Source organism: Taudactylus pleione, unplaced genomic scaffold, assembly GCF_031769625.1.
Source record: "Taudactylus pleione unplaced genomic scaffold, aTauple2 ptg000112l, whole genome shotgun sequence".
Classification (NCBI taxonomy): Eukaryota; Metazoa; Chordata; class Amphibia; order Anura; family Myobatrachidae; genus Taudactylus; species Taudactylus pleione.
In genome coordinates this window covers 1,011,249-1,035,434 of record NW_028284514.1, presented here as the reverse complement: position 1 = coordinate 1,035,434, position 24,186 = coordinate 1,011,249, and the positions used below count along the sequence as shown (strand labels likewise).

General features: G+C 46.0%; 1 protein-coding gene across 1 annotated transcript in view; it reads left to right on the top strand.

The window, feature by feature from the left end:
* Positions 1-7,239: 7,239 nt before the first annotated feature.
* Positions 7,240-24,186, top strand: part of LOC148525139 (integrin alpha-M-like) — a 225,266-nt gene continuing 208,319 nt past the window's right edge. Inside the window, exon 1 of the mRNA XM_088471181.1 lies at positions 7,240-7,290. Coding sequence (XP_088327307.1) covers positions 7,266-7,290 — 25 coding nt within the window. The 5' untranslated portion in view covers positions 7,240-7,265. The remainder of the gene's footprint in view (positions 7,291-24,186) is intronic.

Below are 24,186 nucleotides of genomic sequence, written 5' to 3'. Positions count from 1 at the left end.
CCCCAGCATCACCTGGCCTCACCTATCTCTTCCCTGGCCCTTCCCCATGAGGCCATGGCCCTCTCTCAGGTGCGCTATATTATGTCCCTATTTATCCCCAGAATCTCCTGGCCTCCCCTATCTCTTCCCTGGCCCTTCCCCATGAGGCCATGGCCCTCTCTCAGGTGCCCTATATTATGTCCTTATTTATCCCCAGCATCTCCTGGTCTCCCCTATCTCTTCCCTGGCCCTTCCCCATGAGGCCATGGCCCTTTTTCAGGTGCACTATCTTATTTTCCCTATTTAAAAAATTGGGGGGGGGGGGGGCACCAATGCTCTTTCTGGCACAGGGCACCAAAAAATCTAGTTACGGCTCTGCCCAAACCTGTTGTCCCATCTGCCAATATGTATATGTGGGACCAACAAGCTTCCCAATATAGGACTGAGAGATACTTGAGCAACTAGAACTTGTAGATTGTCAGAACTTCAGCACAGAAAAGACACTGTTACAGGAGTCAGTGATGGCTATGGCCAGAGTCTTTTTTTTTTGGACTGGAGGACTGGAAGTGGTAAGAGGGAGTATCAGAACATAGGGCCTGATTCAGAGCTGGACGCTCTGACAAGAGCGCTCGCTCTGAATCAGGGCCGTCCTAGCTGAAATTGGAGCGGCCTCCTGGCCACTCACATAGCTGTGGGTGACCACCCACAGCTTATGCGAGCGTCCAAAAAGATGGTCGCGATGGTCAAGATCATCGTGACCATCGGGCTTGCGACGAGACCCTTGTGGTAGGGTCTCGTCTGCCGCAAGCCCGGAGTGCTTTTGGCTCTATCAGAGCCAAAAACACTCCCACTGACATCATTAGTGATGTCAGTGGGGCCGGACCCAGACGGTAGGCGTTCCCATGGGAACGCTTCCGTCTGACCATCCATGCCCCCGGCACGCCCACCAAAGGGGGCATGCTATCACTCACCATCGACAGCACGCCCCCTTTGGTGCGAGACCTGGAGCGACGGCTTCCCCGTCACTATCCAGGTCTCGCGCATGCGCACGACGGAGCAGCCTCCGTCGTGCGCATGCGCACTTGGGCAACATCGACCCACTTGCGAGCGCTCAGCACTCGCGAGCAGGTCTAAATTAGGCCCATATTCCCATGAATGTTTTATTGGGAATGGACCTTGGACTGATAATGTCACCGTATGTTTCAGCTAATTTTGCTTTTGTGGCCTCTGTATTCGGGAAACCATCGGACTCATCACAGGTCGTACATGTTAATGCTGAATTGTGCCATGGCATGAATTTGTGTACAGACTCTGGGTTAAAATGTGTACGTAAACCATCAGGTTTGTGTTCAACTCTAGGTCAGGCCCATAGCCGGTACAGCAAGGGAGACAGGATCCATAGAAGATGCTGAATTTGGATCCCAGCTTCCTAATCAGCACGGAGAACAACTGCGCAAAAGCTTTGCCCCTTTCTAACCTCCTTTATAGGAAACCCTGGGAAGACTTCCCTAGCTGGTCACCATGTGAACATTCTCCCATTAGGCAGCCTCCTTGTAGTGTTTCTCTTTAAGTCAAGGCAAATTGTAAACGAGAGCTAGACGGGATGTTAGCACTGGGTGTGATCCAGGAATCTCACAGTGCCTCACCTGTAATCTTCATCCTCATGAAGCTCCATAGAAGCGCAGGAGAGTTTTGCTTTTACCACCTCTTTTGGACTATTGAGTACAAGGTCCTTTGCCACTTTTTAGCATTTATTAGGAACACTCCTCAAATGAATGAAAGAATTTGCTGTAGCCTATCTGGATAACATTGCAGGGTTTAGCCAGACCTATAAGGAACACGAAGGTCACCTGACTCAGGTGCTATGGGGGATTCAAGCAGACGTTCTGACCATTAAGCCGGGAAAGTATCAGATACTGCAGTCACGGCTGAAGTGCAATACCTGGGACGCAGAGTGGGTGGGGACCCCAAACCAGCCAAGAGAGAGGCAATTTTCACCTGGCCTACCCCAAAAACCATGAAACAGGTGATGTCGTTCTTAGGCATAGCAAGGTACTATAGGAATTTTGTACCTCACTATAGTACTCTCGCAAAGACTCTGATGGACCTGACCAAGAAGAGACTGCCTCAAATAGTGAACTGTACCACAGACTGTGAGAGGTCCATGGCCAGCCCTGTAGTTCTGCAAGCCCCAGATTTTAGAAGGAAATTTACGGTGCAGACAGATGGCAGTGCCTATGGCCTGGGCGCTGTCTCAGCCACATGAACGAAAGGGGGGGGGGGGGGAACACCCAGTTCTTTATTTGAGCAAGAAGCTTTTCTCAGGAGAAGTTGCTTATACCACAGTAGAGAAGGAATTGTGTGGGCCTTACAGAAATTGTAGCCATAACTCTTAATCGCCCAATGTGTACGCACCTTAGGAAAGACAGTACTATAGCGACATCATAATCGTACAGTCGTTCCTGATCCCCTGTAGTGCCTACACTGAACGATCAGTCACTCCATCATTCCTTCCAATCTGTCGTTATCGGGCAGATTGGCCTGCATGTTCAGGCGATGGACAATGTTGGGAATGACCAGCGGGAGCGCGCATCGATGGTCGGTTTCCGACATTATAGTGCACGATTACTGAGCGATTGCACGATTATGATGTCATAATCGTGCAATTGCTCAGTAATATCGGCCAGTGTGTACGCACCATTAGGACGACTGTTTACTGTAGGAACTGGCCACCCTTAGCTGGTTACACAGGATGACTGGCGTCAATGGAAAATTGTTGAGTATTCCAGGAATATGAATTCACTATCCTGCATTAAAAGATCAATGAACATGGAGATGCTGATGGATTATATTGCCAGGGAGCTGCTAGGGAGATTCTTGTGGAATGACCTAGAAGGTCACTCCCATCATCTTCTCTTAAGGGGGGGAAATGTAGAGATTATGGGTATATTAGGATTTATTGTGAGTTCTGGTCTTTTTATTGTTAGGTGATCATTGTGTCCCAGACAAATTAGTAGGAGTTTATATTACACTCAGGAAGCCTAAGGTGGCCTGGTATACAGTAGTTCATTAGTATGTATAATAATAACTATGTTATCCTGTCAGCAGGAAAATGCAATTACCTGGAGAGGATGGGTAAACAGAGGGCCTGATTCAGAGCAGGAAGCTCAGACCAGAGCGCTCGCTCTGAATCAGGACCCTCCTACCTAAACTTGGAGCGGCCTCTTGGACGCTCGCATAGCTGTGGGTTACCACCCACAGCTTATGCGAGCGTCCATGATGATGGTCGCGATGGTTAAGACCATCGCGACCATCGGGCTTGCGACGAGACCCTGCGGTAGGGTCTCGCTGCCGCAAGCCCTGGAGTGATTTTGGCTCTATCAGAGCCAAAACCACTCCCACTGACATGTCAGTGGGGCCGGACCCAGACGGTAGGCGTTCCCATGGGAACGCCTCCGTCTGGCAGCCACGCCCCCAGCACGCAGACCAAAGGGGACGTGCTGTCACTCACCATCGACAGCACGCCCCCTTTGGTGCGAGACCCCGAGCGACGGCTACCCCGTCGCTCGCCGGGTCTCGTGCATGCATACGACGGAGCTCCCTCCATCATGCGCATGCGCATTTGGGTACCATCAACCCGCTTGTGAGCGTCCTGCGCTCGCGAGCGGGTCTGAATGAGACCCATAGTCTTTTGTGTATGCTCACATATTGATTACTTGGAGATGTGCCGCTGGCACTGAACACTGCAGGGACAAGCACTCAGCAGTCTGGACACCAGCTGTGACTGTAGTATGTGCAGAGATCAAAGCCTAAAAATATTTTATCTGTTTCTGACTAAAATGTATATTTCTGTATCTGGGAGGAATTTTTTCTGGATTCCCAGCTGTGATAATATAACAATGCTAGTGTCAGCCTTCCCCTTGTGTGCCAGTGGGCAAGGGACTGTGCAAGTACTGAGACACACACCCATGAACAGTGCAACTCTGCTGGCAGCTGTAAACACTCCACCATCAGTGCACCATCGCATGCATCATCAGTGCACCATAGCATGCATCATCATTGCACCATAGCATGCATCATCAGTGCACCATAGCATGCATCATCAGTGCACCATCGCATGCATCATCAGTGCACCATCGCATGCATCATCAGTGCACCATCGTATGCATCATCAGTGCACCATCGCATGCATCATCAGTGCACCATCGTATGCATCATCAGTGCACCATCGTATGCATCATCAGTGCACCATAGCATGTATCATCAGTGCACCATAGCATGCATCATCATTGCACCATAGCATGCATCATCAGTACACCATCACATTCATCATCAGTGCACCATCGCATGCATCATCAGTGCACCTTCGTATGCATCATCAGTACACCATCACATTCATCATCAGTGCACCATGGTATGCATCATCAGTGCACCATCACATGCATCATTAGTGCACCATCACATGCATCATCAGTGCGCCATGGTATGCATCATCAGTGCGCCATCGCATGCATCATTAGTGCACCATCACATGCATCATCAGTGCGCCATGGTATGCATCATCAGTGCACCATCGCATGCATCATCAGTGCACCATCACATGCATCATCAGTGCACCATGGTATGCATCATCAGTGCGCCATCGCAAGCATCATTAGTGCACCATCACATGCATCATCAGTGCACCAAAGCATGCATCATCAGTGCACCATAGCATGCATCATCAGTGCGCCATCGCATGCATCATTAGTGCACCATCACATGCATCATCAGTGCACCATAGCATGCATCATCAGTGCACCATCGGCACTTGTGACAACCTATGGGCTGGTCAGTGATTCCTACATAAATCCATCTGAACATGGCCGCTGTGGATCTGCATATGGAACTGCAACTGTGACGCTCCCATAATATGAGTATGAGATGGCCTATTTTTGCAAACACTTCAGGCCACCACCCGGTCACCATCAAGGAACAAGCACTGTTGTGTGCCGTCAACTCTATTGCAAGCTACTCAATTCACAACAGCACTATCTGTGTCTCCGTGACACGCCTACACTGTAGGGATTTGCACTCTTTACTGTATGTTATTCACTGCTAGTCTATACACTATATGGCTGTCACTGATGCTCTCTGTGTTACATGGCCATCACTGTGATGTTCTCTGTATTATATTTACCTGTCACAGATGCTCTCTTTATTATATAGCTGTCACTGTGATGTCTGTATTATATAGTTGTCATTGTGATGTCTGTATTATATAGTCGTCACTGTGATGTCTGTATTATATAGCTGTCACTGTGATGTCTGTATTACATAGTTGTCACTGTGATGTCTGTATTATATAGTTGTCACTGTGATGTCTATATTATATAGTTGTCACTGTGATGTTTGTATTGATTGGTGTTCATTGTGTGACAAGATCACTAGAATAGTGGTGGAAGGCAGGCATACTCCCCTAGGTTTCTAACCTATGTGTTTTAAAACCTCAGGAGTATTGTGTTGGTTCTGCTGAGAGTTTTTTGAAGCTTTTGGTAAGAACCAGATTAGGGTCCTGGGGTTGGATGTGAGAAGAGAGGGCGGGTTCTCCATCCATTTAGGCCCGGTTTGGGTCTTTGGGCTGTGCCTCATAGAAGGCTAATTAGTGTTGTCAGCTGTTGGTGTGTGTGAAAAGGCTGTTATCATTAATCTCTTACACTACCTGGGGAAGAGGAGAGACTATGGAGTCTGTGAGAGAAACCTGTGAGCTGCGCCTGGTAAAACTCGTGTTGTTTTTTTTAGTGAGTTAGGAGAATTTTCTGTATAGTTAGCGCCGGACGGAAAGGAATTTAGTTTTATGTTTATTTCTGTTTTTTCACAATAAAGCTGGTTGAGGTCAGTTGCACCAAACAAATGGACTTCTCTGTGATCTCTCAGCTGCTGCATCCTAACATGTACCCCAGGAGATGATACCTGTTCCCCTGACACTGCTACAACTGTTATATTATCTGCATTTTATGGAGATGACTGTGATGCTCTCTGTATAGTATAGTGATCACTGTTATGGACTCTGGCCCTGATTCAGAGATCCTGGCCGCTCGCACAGCTGTGGGTGACTACCCACAGCTATTGCGAGCGGCCAGATGATGGTCGCGATGGTCAAGACCATCGCGACCATCGGGCTTGTGATGAGACCCTTGTGGTAGGGTCTCGTGGCCGCAAGCCCCGAGAGCTTCTGGCCCTAATAGAGCCGGAAGCTCTCTCACTGACATCACTGGTGATGTCAGTGGGGTCACCCACAAATGGCAGGCGTTCGCTTGGGAACGCCTCCATTTGTGAAGCCACCCCCCCCCCGGCCATGCCTACAAAACGGGGCGGGCTGTCGATCAACATCGTCAGCCGCCCCTTTTGGAGTGAGCCACGGAGCGAGAGATTTTCTCTCTCGCTCCGGGGCTTGCGAACACGCAGAGCGGCCGCTGCGCGTGCACAGAGCACACCATCGACCCGCTCGCGAGCGCTCAAGTGCTTGCGAGCGGGTCTGAGTCAGGCCCACTGTATGTTATGGTGGTAACTGTGATTCTCTCTGGTGGGTGAGACAGTGTAGTACAGGCTGTGACCATTATCTTTGAGTCATGAGATAGTAGCGTCTGCCAGCTCTATTTATAAGTGTAGACACTCTAGAAAAACAGAACAAATACAGCAAGTGCTGCTTCCTTAATGTAACAGGACTAAAAATGGGTGTTGCTCTCCCCCCTACCTACATTTCAGTTTTTACAATGTTATGACATCATTCAAGCGTGCTAAGGGATAGCACTATGTACAGGAAGGGTGGGGGCTTTGTCACAGGGAACAGAATGCCTCAGAAATTATATTATTATTGAATAATTTAGCAAAAAGTAAATAGGATATTATAACTGCAGATTGAAATGAAGTAAATAACCTGGAAGAAACTGTTGTTCCCAATCCGACATGGAAATGATAAGTTTACCAGCAGAACTATGAGATGTCTGGCAATGGGGTCTGTAGGGGTTCCTGTCTGTGTGCAGTAAGGTGACCGTGAGAGTAATATTACATATATTTCATGGCTCTTTATCCCATGTCTGAGCTGGGATATCACAGTTGATGCTCTGTACAGTAATAACCACTATAGGAAACTGTCACTTTACTCTGTACATTGAGGAAGTTTGGTGAATGAGGTTGTGTTGGTCACCTCAGGGGGGTGGGAGGGTGAGTATTACAGGACATATATCAGAGGTTACAATTCTTAGCTGTCCCTGTAGATGAGACGTTGTACCCATAGCTGTCTGATGGCTGTCATCCTCCTCTGTATGGGTGAGTGCCGTGATGTATAGGGGCTGTTCTTATATAGGGGCAATGTATGTATAGGAGACATAAAGGGAGAGGCCACTACAGATGTGTCCTCATACATATAGCTTCAATACACAATGCAGTGCGACTTACCTGGCGTTAGGGAGCTGACAGGTGCTGCGCAACTTTACTAATGTCGGGCATATTTTTAGACTGCGCTGAGTAATGTGATATGTGACACCTGTATATCTCTGTGCTCCTGAGTCTGTATATGGGAGACTGTGCTGAGTAATGTGATATGTGACACCTGTATATCTGTGTGCTCCTGAGTCTGTATATGGGTGACTGCGCTGAGTAATGTGATATGTGACACCTGTATATCTGTATATAGGAGACTGCGCTGAGTAATGTGATATGTGACACCTGTATATCTCTGTGCTCCTGAGTCTGTATATGGGAGACTGCGCTGAGTAATGTGATATGTGACACCTGTATATCTGTGTATAGGAGACTGTGCTGAGTAATGTGATATGTGACACCTGTATATCTGTGTGCTCCTGAGTCTGGGTATAGGAGACTGCGCTGAGTAATGTGATATGTGACACCTGTATATCTGTGTGCTCCTGAGTCTGGATATATGAGACTGCGCTGAGTAATGTGATATGTGACACCTGTATATCTGTGTGCTCCTGAGTCTGTATATGGGAGACTGCGCTGAGTAATGTGATAGGTGACACCTGTATATCTGTGTGCTCCTGAGTCTGTATATGGGAGACTGCGCTGAGTAATGTGATAGGTGACACCTGTATATCTGTGTGCTCCTGAGTCTGTATATGGGAGACTGCGCTGAGTAATGTGATATGTGACACCTGTATATCTGTGTGCTCCTGAGTCTGTATATGGGAGACTGCGCTGAGTAATGTGATATGTGACACCTGTATATCTGTGTGCTCCTGAGTCTGGATATAGGAGACTGCGCTGAGTAATGTGATATGTGACTCCTGTATATCTGTGTACTCCTGAGTCTGTATATAGGAGACTGTGCTGAGTAATGTGATAGGTGACACCTGTATATCTGTGTGCTCCTGAGTCTGTATATGGAGACTGCGCTGAGTAATGTGATATGTGACACCTGTATATCTGTGTGCTCCTGAGTCTGTATATAGGAGACTGCGCTGAGTAATGTGATATGTGACACCTGTATATCTGTGTGCTCCTGAGTCTGTATATGGGAGACTGTGCTGAGTAATGTGATATGTGACACCTGTATATCTGTGTGCTCCTGAGTCTGTATATGGGAGACTGTGCTGAGTAATGTGATATGTGACACCTGTATATCTGTGTGCTCCTGAGTCTGTATATGGGAGACTGTGCTGAGTAATGTGATATGTGACACCTGTATATCTGTGTGCTCCTGAGTCTGTATATGGGAGACTGCGCTGAGTAATGTGATATGTGACACCTGTATATATGTGTGCTCCTGAGTCTGTATATGGGAGATTGCGCTGAGTAATGTGATATGTGACACCTGTATATCTGTGTGCTCCTGAGTCTGTATATGGGAGACTGCGCTGAGTAATGTGATATGTGACACCTGTATATCTGTGTGCTCCTGAGTCTGTATATGGGAGACTGCGCTGAGTAATGTGATATGTGACACCTGTATATCTGTGTGCTCCTGAGTCTGTATATGGGAGACTGCGCTGAGTAATGTGATATGTGACACCTGTATATCTGTGTGCTCCTGAGTCTGTATATGGGAGACTGCGCTGAGTAATGTGATAGGTGACACCTGTATATCTGTGTGCTCCTGAGTCTGTATATGGGAGACTGCGCTGAGTAATGTGATATGTGACACCTGTATATCTGTGTGCTCCTGAGTCTGTATATGGGAGACTGCGCTGAGTAATGTGATATGTGACACCTGTATATCTGTGTGCTCCTGAGTCTGGATATAGGAGACTGCGCTGAGTAATGTGATATGTGACTCCTGTATATCTGTGTACTCCTGAGTCTGTATATAGGAGATTGCGCTGAGTAATGTGATATGTGACACCTGTATATCTGTGTGCTCCTGAGTCTGTATATGGGAGACTGCGCTGAGTAATGTGATATGTGACACCTGTATATCTGTGTGCTCCTGAGTCTGTATATGGGAGACTGCGCTGAGTAATGTGATATGTGACACCTGTATATCTGTGTGCTCCTGAGTCTGTATATGGGAGACTGCGCTGAGTAATGTGATATGTGACACCTGTATATCTGTGTGCTCCTGAGTCTGTATATGGGAGGCTGCGCTGAGTAATGTGATGTGACATCTGTATATCTGTGTGCTCCTGAGTCTGTATATAGGAGACTGCGCTGAGTAATGTGATATGTGACACCTGTATATCTGTGTGCTCCTGAGTCTGTATATGGGAGACTGCGCTGAGTAATGTGATATGTGACACCTGTATATCTGTGTGCTCCTGAGTCTGTATATGGGAGACTGTGCTGAGTAATGTGATATGTGACACCTGTATATCTGTGTGCTCCTGAGTCTGTATATGGGAGACTGCGCTGAGTAATGTGATATGTGACACCTGTATATCTGTGTGCTCCTGAGTCTGTATATAGGAGACTGTGCTGAGTAATGTGATGTGTGACACCTGTATATCTGTGTGCTCCTGAGTCTGTATATGGGAGACTGCGCTGAGTAATGATATGTGACACCTGTATATCTGTGTACTCCTGAGTCTGTATATAGGAGACTGTGCTGAGTAATGTGATATGTGACACCTTTATATCTGTGTGCTCCTGAGTCTGTATATGGGAGACTGTGCTGAGTAATGTGATAGGTGACACCTGTATATCTGTGTGCTCCTGAGTCTGTATATGGGAGACTACGCTGAGTAATGTGATATGTGACACCTGTATATCTGTGTGCTCCTGAGTCTGTATATAGGAGACTGCGCTGAGTAATGTGATATGTGACACCTGTATATCTGTGTGCTCCTGAGTCTGTATATGGGAGACTGCGCTGAGTAATGTGATATGTGACACCTGTATATCTGTGTGCTCCTGAGTCTGTATATAGGAGACTGCGCTGAGTAATGTGATATGTGACACCTGTATATCTGTGTGCTCCTGAGTCTGTATATGGGAGACTGCGCTGAGTAATGTGACACCTGTATATCTGTGTGCTCCTGAGTCTGTATATGGGAGACTGCGCTGAGTAATGTGATTGGTGACACCTGTATATCTGTGTGCTCCTGAGTCTGTATATAGGAGACTGCGCTGAGTAATGTGATATGTGACACCTGTATATCTGTGTGCTCCTGAGTCTGTATATGGGAGACTGCGCTGAGTAATGTGATATGTGACACCTGTATATTTGTGTGCTCCTGAGTCTATATGGGAGACTGCGCTGAGTAATGTGATATGTGACACCGGTATATCTGTGTGCTCCTGAGTCTGTATATGGGAGACTGCGCTGAGTAATGTGACACCTGTATATCTGTGTGCTCCTGAGTCTGTATATGGGAGACTGCGCTGAGTAATGTGATATGTGACACCTGTATAGCTGTGTGCTCCTGAGTCTGTATATGGGAGACTGCGCTGAGTAATGTGATATGTGACACCTGTATATCTGTGTGCTCCTGAGTCTGTATATAGGAGACAGCGCTGAGTAATGTGATTGGTGACACCTGTATATCTGTGTGCTCCTGAGTCTATATGGGAGACTGCGCTGAGTAATGTGATATGTGACACCGGTATATCTGTGTGCTCCTGAGTCTGTATATGGGAGACTGCGCTGAGTAATGTGATTGGTGACACCTGTATATCTGTGTGCTCCTGAGTCTGTATATAGGAGACTGCGCTGAGTAATGTGATATGTGACACCTGTATATCTGTGTGCTCCTGAGTCTGTATATGGGAGACTGCGCTGAGTAATGTGATATGTGACACCTGTATATCTGTGTGCTCCTGAGTCTGTATATGGGAGACTGCGCTGAGTAATGTGACACCTGTATATCTGTGTGCTCCTGAGTCTGTATATAGGAGACTGTGCTGAGTAATGTGACACCTGTATATCTGTGTGCTCCTGAGTCTGTATATGGGAGACTGCGCTGAGTAATGTGATATGTGACACCTGTATATCTGTGTGCTCCTGAGTCTGTATATGGGAGACTGCGCTGAGTAATGTGACACCTGTATATCTGTGTGCTCCTGAGTCTGTATATATGAGACTGTGCTGAGTAATGTGACACCTGTATATCTGTGTGCTCCTGAGTCTGTATATGGGAGACTGCGCTGAGTAATGTGATATGTGACACCTGTATATCTGTGTGCTCCTGAGTCTGTATATGGGAGACTGCGCTGAGTAATGTGACACCTGTATATCTGTGTGCTCCTGAGTCTGTATATAGGAGACTGCGCTGAGTAATGTGATATGTGACACCTGTATATCTGTGTGCTCCTGAGTCTGTATATAGGAGACTGCGCTGAGTAATGTGATTTGTATATCTGTGTGCTCCTGAGTCTGTATATGGGAGACTGCGCTGAGTAATGTGATATGTGACACCTGTATATCTGTGTGCTCCTGAGTCTGTATATGGGAGACTGCGCTGAGTAATGTGACACCTGTATATCTGTGTGCTCCTGAGTCTGTATATAGGAGACTGTGCTGAGTAATGTGACACCTGTATATCTGTGTGCTCCTGAGTCTGTATATGGGAGACTGCGCTGAGTAATGTGATATGTGACACCTGTATATCTGTGTGCTCCTGAGTCTGTATATGGGAGACTGTGCTGAGTAATGTGATATGTGACACCTGTATATCTGTGTGCTCCTGAGTCTGTATATGGGAGACTGCGCTGAGTAATGTGACACCTGTATATCTGTGTGCTCCTGAGTCTGTATATGGGAGACTGCGCTGAGTAATGTCATGTGTAACCTGTATATCTGTGCTCCTGAGTCTGTATATGGGAGACTGCGCTGAGTAATGTGATATGTGACACCTGTATATCTGTGTGCTCCTGAGTCTGTATATGGGAGACTGCGCTGAGTAATGTGATATATGACACCTTTATATCTGTGTGCTCCTGAGTCTGTATATGGGAGACTGCGCTGAGTAATGTGATATGTGAAACCTGTATATCTGTGTGCTCCTGAGTCTGTATATGGGAGACTGTGCTGAGTAATGTGATATGTGACACCTGTATATCTGTGTGCTCCTGAGTCTGTATATGGGAGACTGTGCTGAGTAATGTGATATGTGACACCTGTATATCTGTGTGCTCCTGAGTCTGTATATGGGAGACTGTGCTGAGTAATGTGACACCTGTATATCTGTGTGCTCCTGAGTCTGTATATGGGAGACTGCGCTGAGTAATGTGATATGTGACACCTGTATATCTGTGTGCTCCTGAGTCTGTATATGGGAGACTGCGCTGAGTAATGTGACACCTGTATATCTGTGTGCTCCTGAGTCTGTATATAGGAGACTGTGCTGAGTAATGTGACACCTGTATATCTGTGTGCTCCTGAGTCTGTATATGGGAGACTGCGCTGAGTAATGTGATATGTGACACCTGTATATCTGTGTGCTCCTGAGTCTGTATATGGGAGACTGCGCTGAGTAATGTGATATGTGACACCTGTATATCTGTGTGCTCCTGAGTCTGTATATGGGAGACTGCGCTGAGTAATGTGACACCTGTATATCTGTGTGCTCCTGAGTCTCTATATAGGAGACTGTGCTGAGTAATGTGACACCTGTATATCTGTGTGCTCCTGAGTCTGTATATGGGAGACTGCGCTGAGTAATGTGATATGTGACACCTGTATATCTGTGTGCTCCTGAGTCTGTATATAGGAGACTGCGCTGAGTAATGTGATATGTGACACCTGTATATCTGTGTGCTCCTGAGTCTGTATATGGGAGACTGCGCTGAGTAATGTGATATGTGACACCTGTATATATGTGTGCTCCTGAGTCTGTATATAGGAGACTGCGCTGAGTAATTTGATATGTGACACCTGTATATCTGTGTGCTCCTGAGTCTGTATATGGGAGATTGCGCTGAGTAATGTGATATGTGACACCTGTATATCTGTGTGCTCCTGAGTCTGTATATGGGAGACTGCGCTGAGTAATGTGATATGTGACACCTGTATATCTGTGTGCTCCTGAGTCTGTATATGGGAGACTGCGCTGAGTAATGTCATATGTGACACCTGTATATCTGTGTGCTCCTGAGTCTGTATATGGGAGACTGCGCTGAGTAATGTGATATGTGACACCTGTATATCTGTGTGCTCCTGAGTCTGTATATGGGAGGCTGCGCTGAGTAATGTGATGTGACACCTGTATATCTGTGTGCTCCTGAGTCTGTATATGGGAGACTGCGCTGAGTAATGTGATATGTGACACCTGTATATCTGTTTGCTCCTGAGTCTGTATATGGGAGACTGTGCTGAGTAATGTGATTTGTGACACCTGTATATCTGTGTGCTCCTGAGTCTGTATATGGGAGACTGCGCTGAGTAATGTGATATGTGACACCTGTATATCTGTGTGCTCCTGAGCCTGTATATGGAGACTGTGTGGAGTAATGTGATATGTGACACCTGTATATCTGTGTGCTCCTGAGTCTGTATATGGGAGACTGCGCTGAGTAATGTGATATGTGACACCTGTATATCTGTGTGCTCCTGAGTCTGTATATAGGAGACTGTGCTGAGTAATGTGATGTGTGACACCTGTATATCTGTGTGCTCCTGAGTCTGTATATGGGAGACTGCGCTGAGTAATGATATGTGACACCTGTGTATCTGTGTACTCCTGAGTCTGTATATAGGAGACTGTGCTGAGTAATGTGATATGTGACACCTTTATATCTGTGTGCTCCTGAGTCTGTATATGGGAGACTGTGCTGAGTAATGTGATAGGTGACACCTGTATATCTGTGTGCTCCTGAGTCTGTATATGGAGACTACGCTGAGTAATGTGATATGTGACACCTGTATATTTGTGTGCTCCTGAGTCTGTATATAGGAGACTGCGCTGAGTAATGTGATATGTGACACCTGTATATCTGTGTGCTCCTGAGTCTGTATATGGGAGACTGCGCTGAGTAATGTGATATGTGACACCTGTATATCTGTGTGCTCCTGAGTCTGTATATAGGAGACTGCGCTGAGTAATATGATGTGTGACACCTGTATATCTGTGTGCTCCTGAGTCTGTATATAGGAGACTGCGCTGAGTAATGTGATATGTGACACCTGTATATCTGTGTGCTCCTGAGTCTGTATATGGGAGACTGCGCTGAGTAATGTGATATGTGACACCTGTATATTTGTGTGCTCCTCAGTCTATATGGGAGACTGCGCTGAGTAATGTGATATGTGACACCTGTATATCTGTGTGCTCCTGAGTCTGTATATGGGAGACTGCGCTGAGTAATGTGACACCTGTATATCTGTGTGCTCCTGAGTCTGTATATAGGAGACTGTGCTGAGTAATGTGACACCTGTATATCTGTGTGCTCCTGAGTCTGTATATGGGAGACTGCGCTGAGTAATGTGATATGTGACACCTGTATATCTGTGTGCTCCTGAGTCTGTATATGGGAGACTGCGCTGAGTAATGTGATATGTGACACCTGTATATCTGTGTGCTCCTGAGTCTGTATATAGGAGACAGCGCTGAGTAATGTGATATGTGACACCTGTATATCTGTGTGCTCCTGAGTCTGTATATGGGAGACTGCGCTGAGTAATGTGATTGGTGACACCTGTATATCTGTGTGCTCCTGAGTCTGTATATAGGAGACTGTGCTGTGTAATGTGATATGTGACACCTGTATATCTGTGTGCTCCTGAGTCTGTATATGGGAGACTGCGCTGAGTAATGTGATATGTGACACCTGTATATCTGTGTGCTCCTGAGTCTGTATATGGGAGACTGCGCTGAGTAATGTGATATGTGACACCTGTATATCTGTGTGCTCCTGAGTCTGTATATGGGAGACTGCGCTGAGTAATGTGATATGTGACACCTGTATATCTGTGTGCTCCTGAGTCTGTATATGGGAGACTGCGCTGAGTAATGTGACACCTGTATATCTGTGTGCTCCTGAGTCTGTATATAGGAGACTGTGCTGAGTAATGTGACACCTGTATATCTGTGTGCTCCTGAGTCTGTATATGGGAGACTGCGCTGAGTAATGTGATATGTGACACCTGTATATCTGTGTGCTCCTGAGTCTGTATATGGGAGACTGCGCTGAGTAATGTGACACCTCTATATCTGTGTGCTCCTGAGTCTGTATATAGGAGACTGTGCTGAGTAATGTGACACCTGTATATCTGTGTGCTCCTGAGTCTGTATATGGGAGACTGCGCTGAGTAATGTGATATGTGACACCTGTATATCTGTGTGCTCCTGAGTCTGTATATGGGAGACTGCGCTGAGTAATGTGACACCTGTATATCTGTGTGCTCCTGAGTCTGTATATAGGAGACTGCGCTGAGTAATGTGATATGTGACACCTGTATATCTGTGTGCTCCTGAGTCTGTATATAGGAGACTGCGCTGAGTAATGTGATTGGTGACACCTGTATATCTGTGTACTCCTGAGTCCTGTATATAGGAGACTGCGCTGAGTAATGTGATATGTGACACCTGTATATCTGTGTGCTCCTGAGTCTGTATATGGGAGACTGCGCTGAGTAATGTGATTGGTGACACCTGTATATCTGTGTGCTCCTGAGTCTGTATATAGGAGACTGTGCTGTGTAATGTGATATGTGACACCTGTATATCTGTGTGCTCCTGAGTCTGTATATGGGAGACTGCGCTGAGTAATGTGATATGTGACACCTGTATATCTGTGTGCTCCTGAGTCTGTATATGGGAGACTGCGCTGAGTAATGTGATATGTGACACCTGTATATCTGTGTGCTCCTGAGTCTGTATATGGGAGACTGCGCTGAGTAATGTGATATGTGACACCTGTATATCTGTGTGCTCCTGAGTCTGTATATGGGAGACTGCGCTGAGTAATGTGACACCTGTATATCTGTGTGCTCCTGAGTCTGTATATAGGAGACTGTGCTGAGTAATGTGACACCTGTATATCTGTGTGCTCCTGAGTCTGTATATGGGAGACTGCGCTGAGTAATGTGATATGTGACACCTGTATATCTGTGTGCTCCTGAGTCTGTATATGGGAGACTGCGCTGAGTAATGTGACACCTGTATATCTGTGTGCTCCTGAGTCTGTATATGGGAGACTGCGCTGAGTAATGTGATATGTGACACCTGTATATCTGTGTGCTCCTGAGTCTGTATATAGGAGACTGTGCTGAGTAATGTGACACCTGTATATCTGTGTGCTCCTGAGTCTGTATATGGGAGACTGCGCTGAGTAATGTGATATGTGACACCTGTATATCTGTGTGCTCCTGAGTCTGTATATGGGAGACTGTGCTGAGTAATGTGACACCTGTATATCTGTGTGCTCCTGAGTCTGTATATAGGAGACTGCGCTGAGTAATGTGATATGTGACACCTGTATATCTGTGTGCTCCTGAGTCTGTATATAGGAGACTGCGCTGAGTAATGTGATTGGTGACACCTGTATATCTGTGTACTCCTGAGTCCTGTATATAGGAGACTGCGCTGAGTAATGTGATATGTGACACCTGTATATCTGTGTGCTCCTGAGTCTGTATATAGGAGACTGCTGTGAGTAATGTGATATGTGACACCTGTATATCTGTGTGCTCCTGAGTCTGTATATGGGAGACTGCGCTGAGTAATGTGACACCTGTATATCTGTGTGCTCCTGAGTCTGTATATAGGAGACTGTGCTGAGTAATGTGACACCTGTATATCTTTGTGCTCCTGAGTCTGTATATAGGAGACTGCGCTGAGTAATGTGATTGGTGACACCTGTATATCTGTGTGCTCCTGAGTCTGAATATGGGAGACTGCGCTGAGTAATGTGATATGTGACACCTGTATATCTGTGTGCTCCTGAGTCTGTATATGGGAGACTGCGCTGAGTAATGTCATGTGTAACCTGTATATCTGTGCTCCTGAGTCTGTATATGGGAGACTGCGCTGAGTAATGTGATATGTGACACCTGTATATCTGTGTGCTCCTGAGTCTGTATATGGGAGACTGCGCTGAGTAATGTGATATGTGACACCTTTATATCTGTGTGCTCCTGAGTCTGTATATGGGAGACTGCGCTGAGTAATGTGATATGTGACACCTGTATATCTGTGTGCTCCTGAGTCTGTATATGGAGACTGCGCTGAGTAATATGATATGTGACACCTGTATATCTGTGTGCTCCTGAGTCTGTATATAGGAGACTGCGCTGAGTAATGTGATATGTGACACCTGTATATCTGTGTGCTCCTGAGTCTGTATATAGGAGACTGCGCTGAGTAATGTGATATGTGACACCTGTATATCTGTGTGCTCCTGAGTCTGTATATGGGAGACTGCGCTGAGTAATGTGATATGTGACACCTGTATATCTGTGTGCTCCTGAGTCTGTATATAGGAGACTGCGCTGAGTAATGTGATATGTGACACCTGTATATCTGTGTGCTCCTGAGTCTGTATATAGGAGACTGCGCTGAGTAATGTGATATGTGACACCTGTATATCTGTGTGCTCCTGAGTCTGTATATAGGAGACTGCGCTGAGTAATGTGATATGTGACACCTGTATATCTGTGTGCTCCTGAGTCTGTATATAGGAGACTGCGCTGAGTAATGTGATATGTGACACCTGTATGTCTGTGTGCTCCTGAGTCTGTATATGGGAGACTGCGCTGAGTAATGTGATATGTGACACCTGTATATCTGTGTGCTCCTTAGTCTGTATATGGGAGACTGCGCTGAGTAATGTGATATGTGACACCTGTATATCTGGGTGCTCCTGAGTCTGTATATAGGAGACAGCGCTGAGTAATGTGACACTGTATATCTGTGTGCTCCTGAGTCTGTATATGGGAGACTGCGCTGAGTAATGTGATATGTGACACCTGTATATCTGTGTGCTCCTGAGTCTGTATATAGGAGACTGCGCTGAGTAATGTGATATGTGACACCTGTATATCTGTGTGCTCCTGAGTCTGTATATAGGAGACTGCGCTGAGTAATGTGATATGTGACACCTGTATATCTGTGTGCTCCTGAGTCTGTATATGGGAGACTGCGCTGAGTAATGTGATATGTGACACCTGTATATCTGTGTGCTCCTGAGTCTGTATATAGGAGACTGCGCTGAGTAATGTGATATGTGATACCTGTATATCTGTGTGCTCCTGAGTCTGTATATGGGAGACTGTGCTGAGTAATGTGATATGTGACACCTGTATATCTGTGTGCTCCTGAGTCTGTATATGGGAGACTGCGCTGAGTAATGTGATATGTGACACCTGTATATCTGTGTGCTCCTGAGTCTGTATATGGGAGACTGCGCTGAGTAATGTGATATGTGACACCTGTATATCTGTGTGCTCCTGAGTCTGTATATGGGAGACTGCGCTGAGTAATGTGACATGTGATACCTGTATATCTGTGTGCTCCTGAGTCTGTATATGGAGACTGCGCTGAGTAATGTGATATGTGACACCTGTATATCTGTGTGCTCCTGAGTCTGTATATAGGAGACTGCGCTGAGTAATGTGATATGTGACACCTGTATATCTGTGTGCTCCTGAGTCTGTATATAGGAGACTGCGCTGAGTAATGTGATATGTGACACCTGTATATCTGTGTGCTCCTGAGTCTGTATATGGGAGACTGCGCTGAGTAATGTCATATGTGACACCTGTATATCTGTGTGCTCCTAAGTTTGTATATAGGAGACTGTGCTGAGTAATGTGATATGTGACACCTGTATATCTGTGTGCTCCTGAGCCTGTATATGGAGACTGTGTGGAGTAATGTGATATGTGACACCTGTATATCTGTGTGCTCCTGAGTCTGTATATGGGAGACTGCGCTGAGTAATGTGATATGTGACACCTGTATATCTGTGTGCTCCTGAGTCTGTATATAGGAGACTGCGCTGAGTAATGTGATATGTGACACCTGTATATCTGTGTGCTCCTGAGTCTGTATATGGGAGACTGCGCTGAGTAATGTGATATGTGACACCTGTATATCTGTGTGCTCCTGAGTCTGTATATAGGAGACTGCGCTGAGTAATGTGATATGTGATACCTGTATATCTGTGTGCTCCTGAGTCTGTATATGGGAGACTGCGCTGAGTAATGTGATATGTGACACCTGTATATCTGTGTGCTCCTGAGTCTGTATATGGGAGACTGCGCTGAGTAATGTGATATGTGACACCTGTATATCTGTGTGCTCCTGAATCTGTATATGGGAGACTGCGCTGAGTAATGTGATATGTGACACCTGTATATCTGTGTGCTCCTGAGTCTGTATATGGGAGACTGCGCTGAGTAATGTGATATGTGATACCTGTATATCTGTGTGCTCCTGAGTCTGTATATGGAGACTGCGCTGAGTAATGTGATATGTGACACCTGTATATCTGTGTGCTCTTGAGTCTGTATATGGGAGACTGCGCTGAGTAATGTGATATGTGACACCTGTATATCTGTGTGCTCCTGAGTCTGTATATAGGAGACTGTGCTGAGTAATGTGATATGTTACACCTGTATATCTGTGTGCTCCTGAGTCTGTATATGGGAGACTGCGCTGAGTAATGTGATATGTGACACCTGTATATCTGTGTGCTCCTGAGTCTGTATATAGGAGACTGTGCTGAGTAATGTGATGTGTGACACCTGTATATCTGTGTGCTCCTGAGTCTGTATATGGGAGACTGCGCTGAGTAATGATATGTGACACCTGTGTATCTGTGTACTCCTGAGTCTGTATATAGGAGACTGTGCTGAGTAATGTGATATGTGACACCTTTATATCTGTGTGCTCCTGAGTCTGTATATGGGAGACTGTGCTGAGTAATGTGATAGGTGACACCTGTATATCTGTGTGCTCCTGAGTCTGTATATGGGAGACTACGCTGAGTAATGTGATATGTGACACCTGTATATTTGTGTGCTCCTGAGTCTGTATATAGGAGACTGCGCTGAGTAATGTGATATGTGACACCTGTATATCTGTGTGCTCCTGAGTCTGTATATGGGAGACTGCGCTGAGTAATGTGATATGTGACACCTGTATATCTGTGTGCTCCTGAGTCTGTATATAGGAGACTGCGCTGAGTAATATGATGTGTGACACCTGTATATCTGTGTGCTCCTGAGTCTGTATATAGGAGACTGCGCTGAGTAATGTGATATGTGACACCTGTATATCTGTGTGCTCCTGAGTCTGTATATGGGAGACTGCGCTGAGTAATGTGATATGTGACACCTGTATATTTGTGTGCTCCTCAGTCTATATGGGAGACTGCGCTGAGTAATGTGATATGTGACACCTGTATATCTGTGTGCTCCTGAGTCTGTATATGGGAGACTGCGCTGAGTAATGTGACACCTGTATATCTGTGTGCTCCTGAGTCTGTATATAGGAGACTGTGCTGAGTAATGTGACACCTGTATATCTGTGTGCTCCTGAGTCTGTATATGGGAGACTGCGCTGAGTAATGTGATATGTGACACCTGTATATCTGTGTGCTCCTGAGTCTGTATATGGGAGACTGCGCTGAGTAATGTGATATGTGACACCTGTATATCTGTGTGCTCCTGAGTCTGTATATAGGAGACAGCGCTGAGTAATGTGATATGTGACACCTGTATATCTGTGTGCTCCTGAGTCTGTATATGGGAGACTGCGCTGAGTAATGTGATTGGTGACACCTGTATATCTGTGTGCTCCTGAGTCTGTATATAGGAGACTGTGCTGTGTAATGTGATATGTGACACCTGTATATCTGTGTGCTCCTGAGTCTGTATATGGGAGACTGCGCTGAGTAATGTGATATGTGACACCTGTATATCTGTGTGCTCCTGAGTCTGTATATGGGAGACTGCGCTGAGTAATGTGATATGTGACACCTGTATATCTGTGTGCTCCTGAGTCTGTATATGGGAGACTGCGCTGAGTAATGTGATATGTGACACCTGTATATCTGTGTGCTCCTGAGTCTGTATATGGGAGACTGCGCTGAGTAATGTGACACCTGTATATCTGTGTGCTCCTGAGTCTGTATATAGGAGACTGTGCTGAGTAATGTGACACCTGTATATCTGTGTGCTCCTGAGTCTGTATATGGGAGACTGCGCTGAGTAATGTGATATGTGACACCTGTATATCTGTGTGCTCCTGAGTCTGTATATGGGAGACTGCGCTGAGTAATGTGACACCTCTATATCTGTGTGCTCCTGAGTCTGTATATAGGAGACTGTGCTGAGTAATGTGACACCTGTATATCTGTGTGCTCCTGAGTCTGTATATGGGAGACTGCGCTGAGTAATGTGATATGTGACACCTGTATATCTGTGTGCTCCTGAGTCTGTATATGGGAGACTGCGCTGAGTAATGTGACACCTGTATATCTGTGTGCTCCTGAGTCTGTATATAGGAGACTGCGCTGAGTAATGTGATATGTGACACCTGTATATCTGTGTGCTCCTGAGTCTGTATATAGGAGACTGCGGTGAGTAATGTGATTGGTGACACCTGTATATCTGTGTACTCCTGAGTCCTGTATATAGGAGACTGCGCTGAGTAATGTGATATGTGACACCTGTATATCTGTGTGCTCCTGAGTCTGTATATGGGAGACTGCGCTGAGTAATGTGATTGGTGACACCTGTATATCTGTGTGCTCCTGAGTCTGTATATGGGAGACTGCGCTGAGTAATGTGATATGTGACACCTGTATATCTGTGTGCTCCTGAGTCTGTATATGGGAGACTGCGCTGAGTAATGTGATATGTGACACCTGTATATCTGTGTGCTCCTGAGTCTGTATATGGGAGACTGCGCTGAGTAATGTGACACCTGTATATCTGTGTGCTCCTGAGTCTGTATATAGGAGACTGCGCTGAGTAATGTGATATGTGACACCTGTATATCTGTGTGCTCCTGAGTCTGTATATAGGAGACTGTGCTGAGTAATGTGACACCTGTATATCTGTGTGCTCCTGAGTCTGTATATGGGAGACTGCGCTGAGTAATGTGATATGTGACACCTGTATATCTGTGTGCTCCTGAGTCTGTATATGGGAGACTGTGCTGAGTAATGTGACACCTGTATATCTGTGTGCTCCTGAGTCTGTATATAGGAGACTGCGCTGAGTAATGTGATATGTGACACCTGTATATCTGTGTGCTCCTGAGTCTGTATATAGGAGACTGCGCTGAGTAATGTGATTGGTGACACCTGTATATCTGTGTACTCCTGAGTCCTGTATATAGGAGACTGCGCTGAGTAATGTGATATGTGACACCTGTATATCTGTGTGCTCCTGAGTCTGTATATAGGAGACTGCTGTGAGTAATGTGATATGTGACACCTGTATATCTGTGTGCTCCTGAGTCTGTATATGGGAGACTGCGCTGAGTAATGTGACACCTGTATATCTGTGTGCTCCTGAGTCTGTATATAGGAGACTGTGCTGAGTAATGTGACACCTGTATATCTTTGTGCTCCTGAGTCTGTATATAGGAGACTGCGCTGAGTAATGTGATTGGTGACACCTGTATATCTGTGTGCTCCTGAGTCTGAATATGGGAGACTGCGCTGAGTAATGTGATATGTGACACCTGTATATCTGTGTGCTCCTGAGTCTGTATATGGGAGACTGCGCTGAGTAATGTCATGTGTAACCTGTATATCTGTGCTCCTGAGTCTGTATATGGGAGACTGCGCTGAGTAATGTGATATGTGACACCTGTATATCTGTGTGCTCCTGAGTCTGTATATGGGAGACTGCGCTGAGTAATGTGATATGTGACACCTTTATATCTGTGTGCTCCTGAGTCTGTATATGGGAGACTGCGCTGAGTAATGTGATATGTGACACCTGTATATCTGTGTGCTCCTGAGTCTGTATATGGAGACTGCGCTGAGTAATATGATATGTGACACCTGTATATCTGTGTGCTCCTGAGTCTGTATATAGGAGACTGCGCTGAGTAATGTGATATGTGACACCTGTATATCTGTGTGCTCCTGAGTCTGTATATAGGAGACTGCGCTGAGTAATGTGATATGTGACACCTGTATATCTGTGTGCTCCTGAGTCTGTATATGGGAGACTGCGCTGAGTAATGTGATATGTGACACCTGTATATCTGTGTGCTCCTGAGTCTGTATATAGGAGACTGCGCTGAGTAATGTGATATGTGACACCTGTATATCTGTGTGCTCCTGAGTCTGTATATAGGAGACTGCGCTGAGTAATGTGATATGTGACACCTGTATATCTGTGTGCTCCTGAGTCTGTATATAGGAGACTGCGCTGAGTAATGTGATATGTGACACCTGTATGTCTGTGTGCTCCTGAGTCTGTATATGGGAGACTGCGCTGAGTAATGTGATATGTGACACCTGTATATCTGTGTGCTCCTTAGTCTGTATATGGGAGACTGCGCTGAGTAATGTGATATGTGACACCTGTATATCTGGGTGCTCCTGAGTCTGTATATAGGAGACAGCGCTGAGTAATGTGACACCTGTATATCTGTGTGCTCCTTAGTCTGTATATGGGAGACTGCGCTGAGTAATGTGATATGTGACACCTGTATATCTGTGTGCTCCTGAGTCTGTATATGGGAGACTGCGCTGAGTAATGTGATATGTGACACCTGTATATCTGTGTGCTCCTGAGTCTGTATATGGGAGACTGCGCTGAGTAATGTGATATGTGACACCTGTATATCTGTGTGCTCCTGAGTCTGT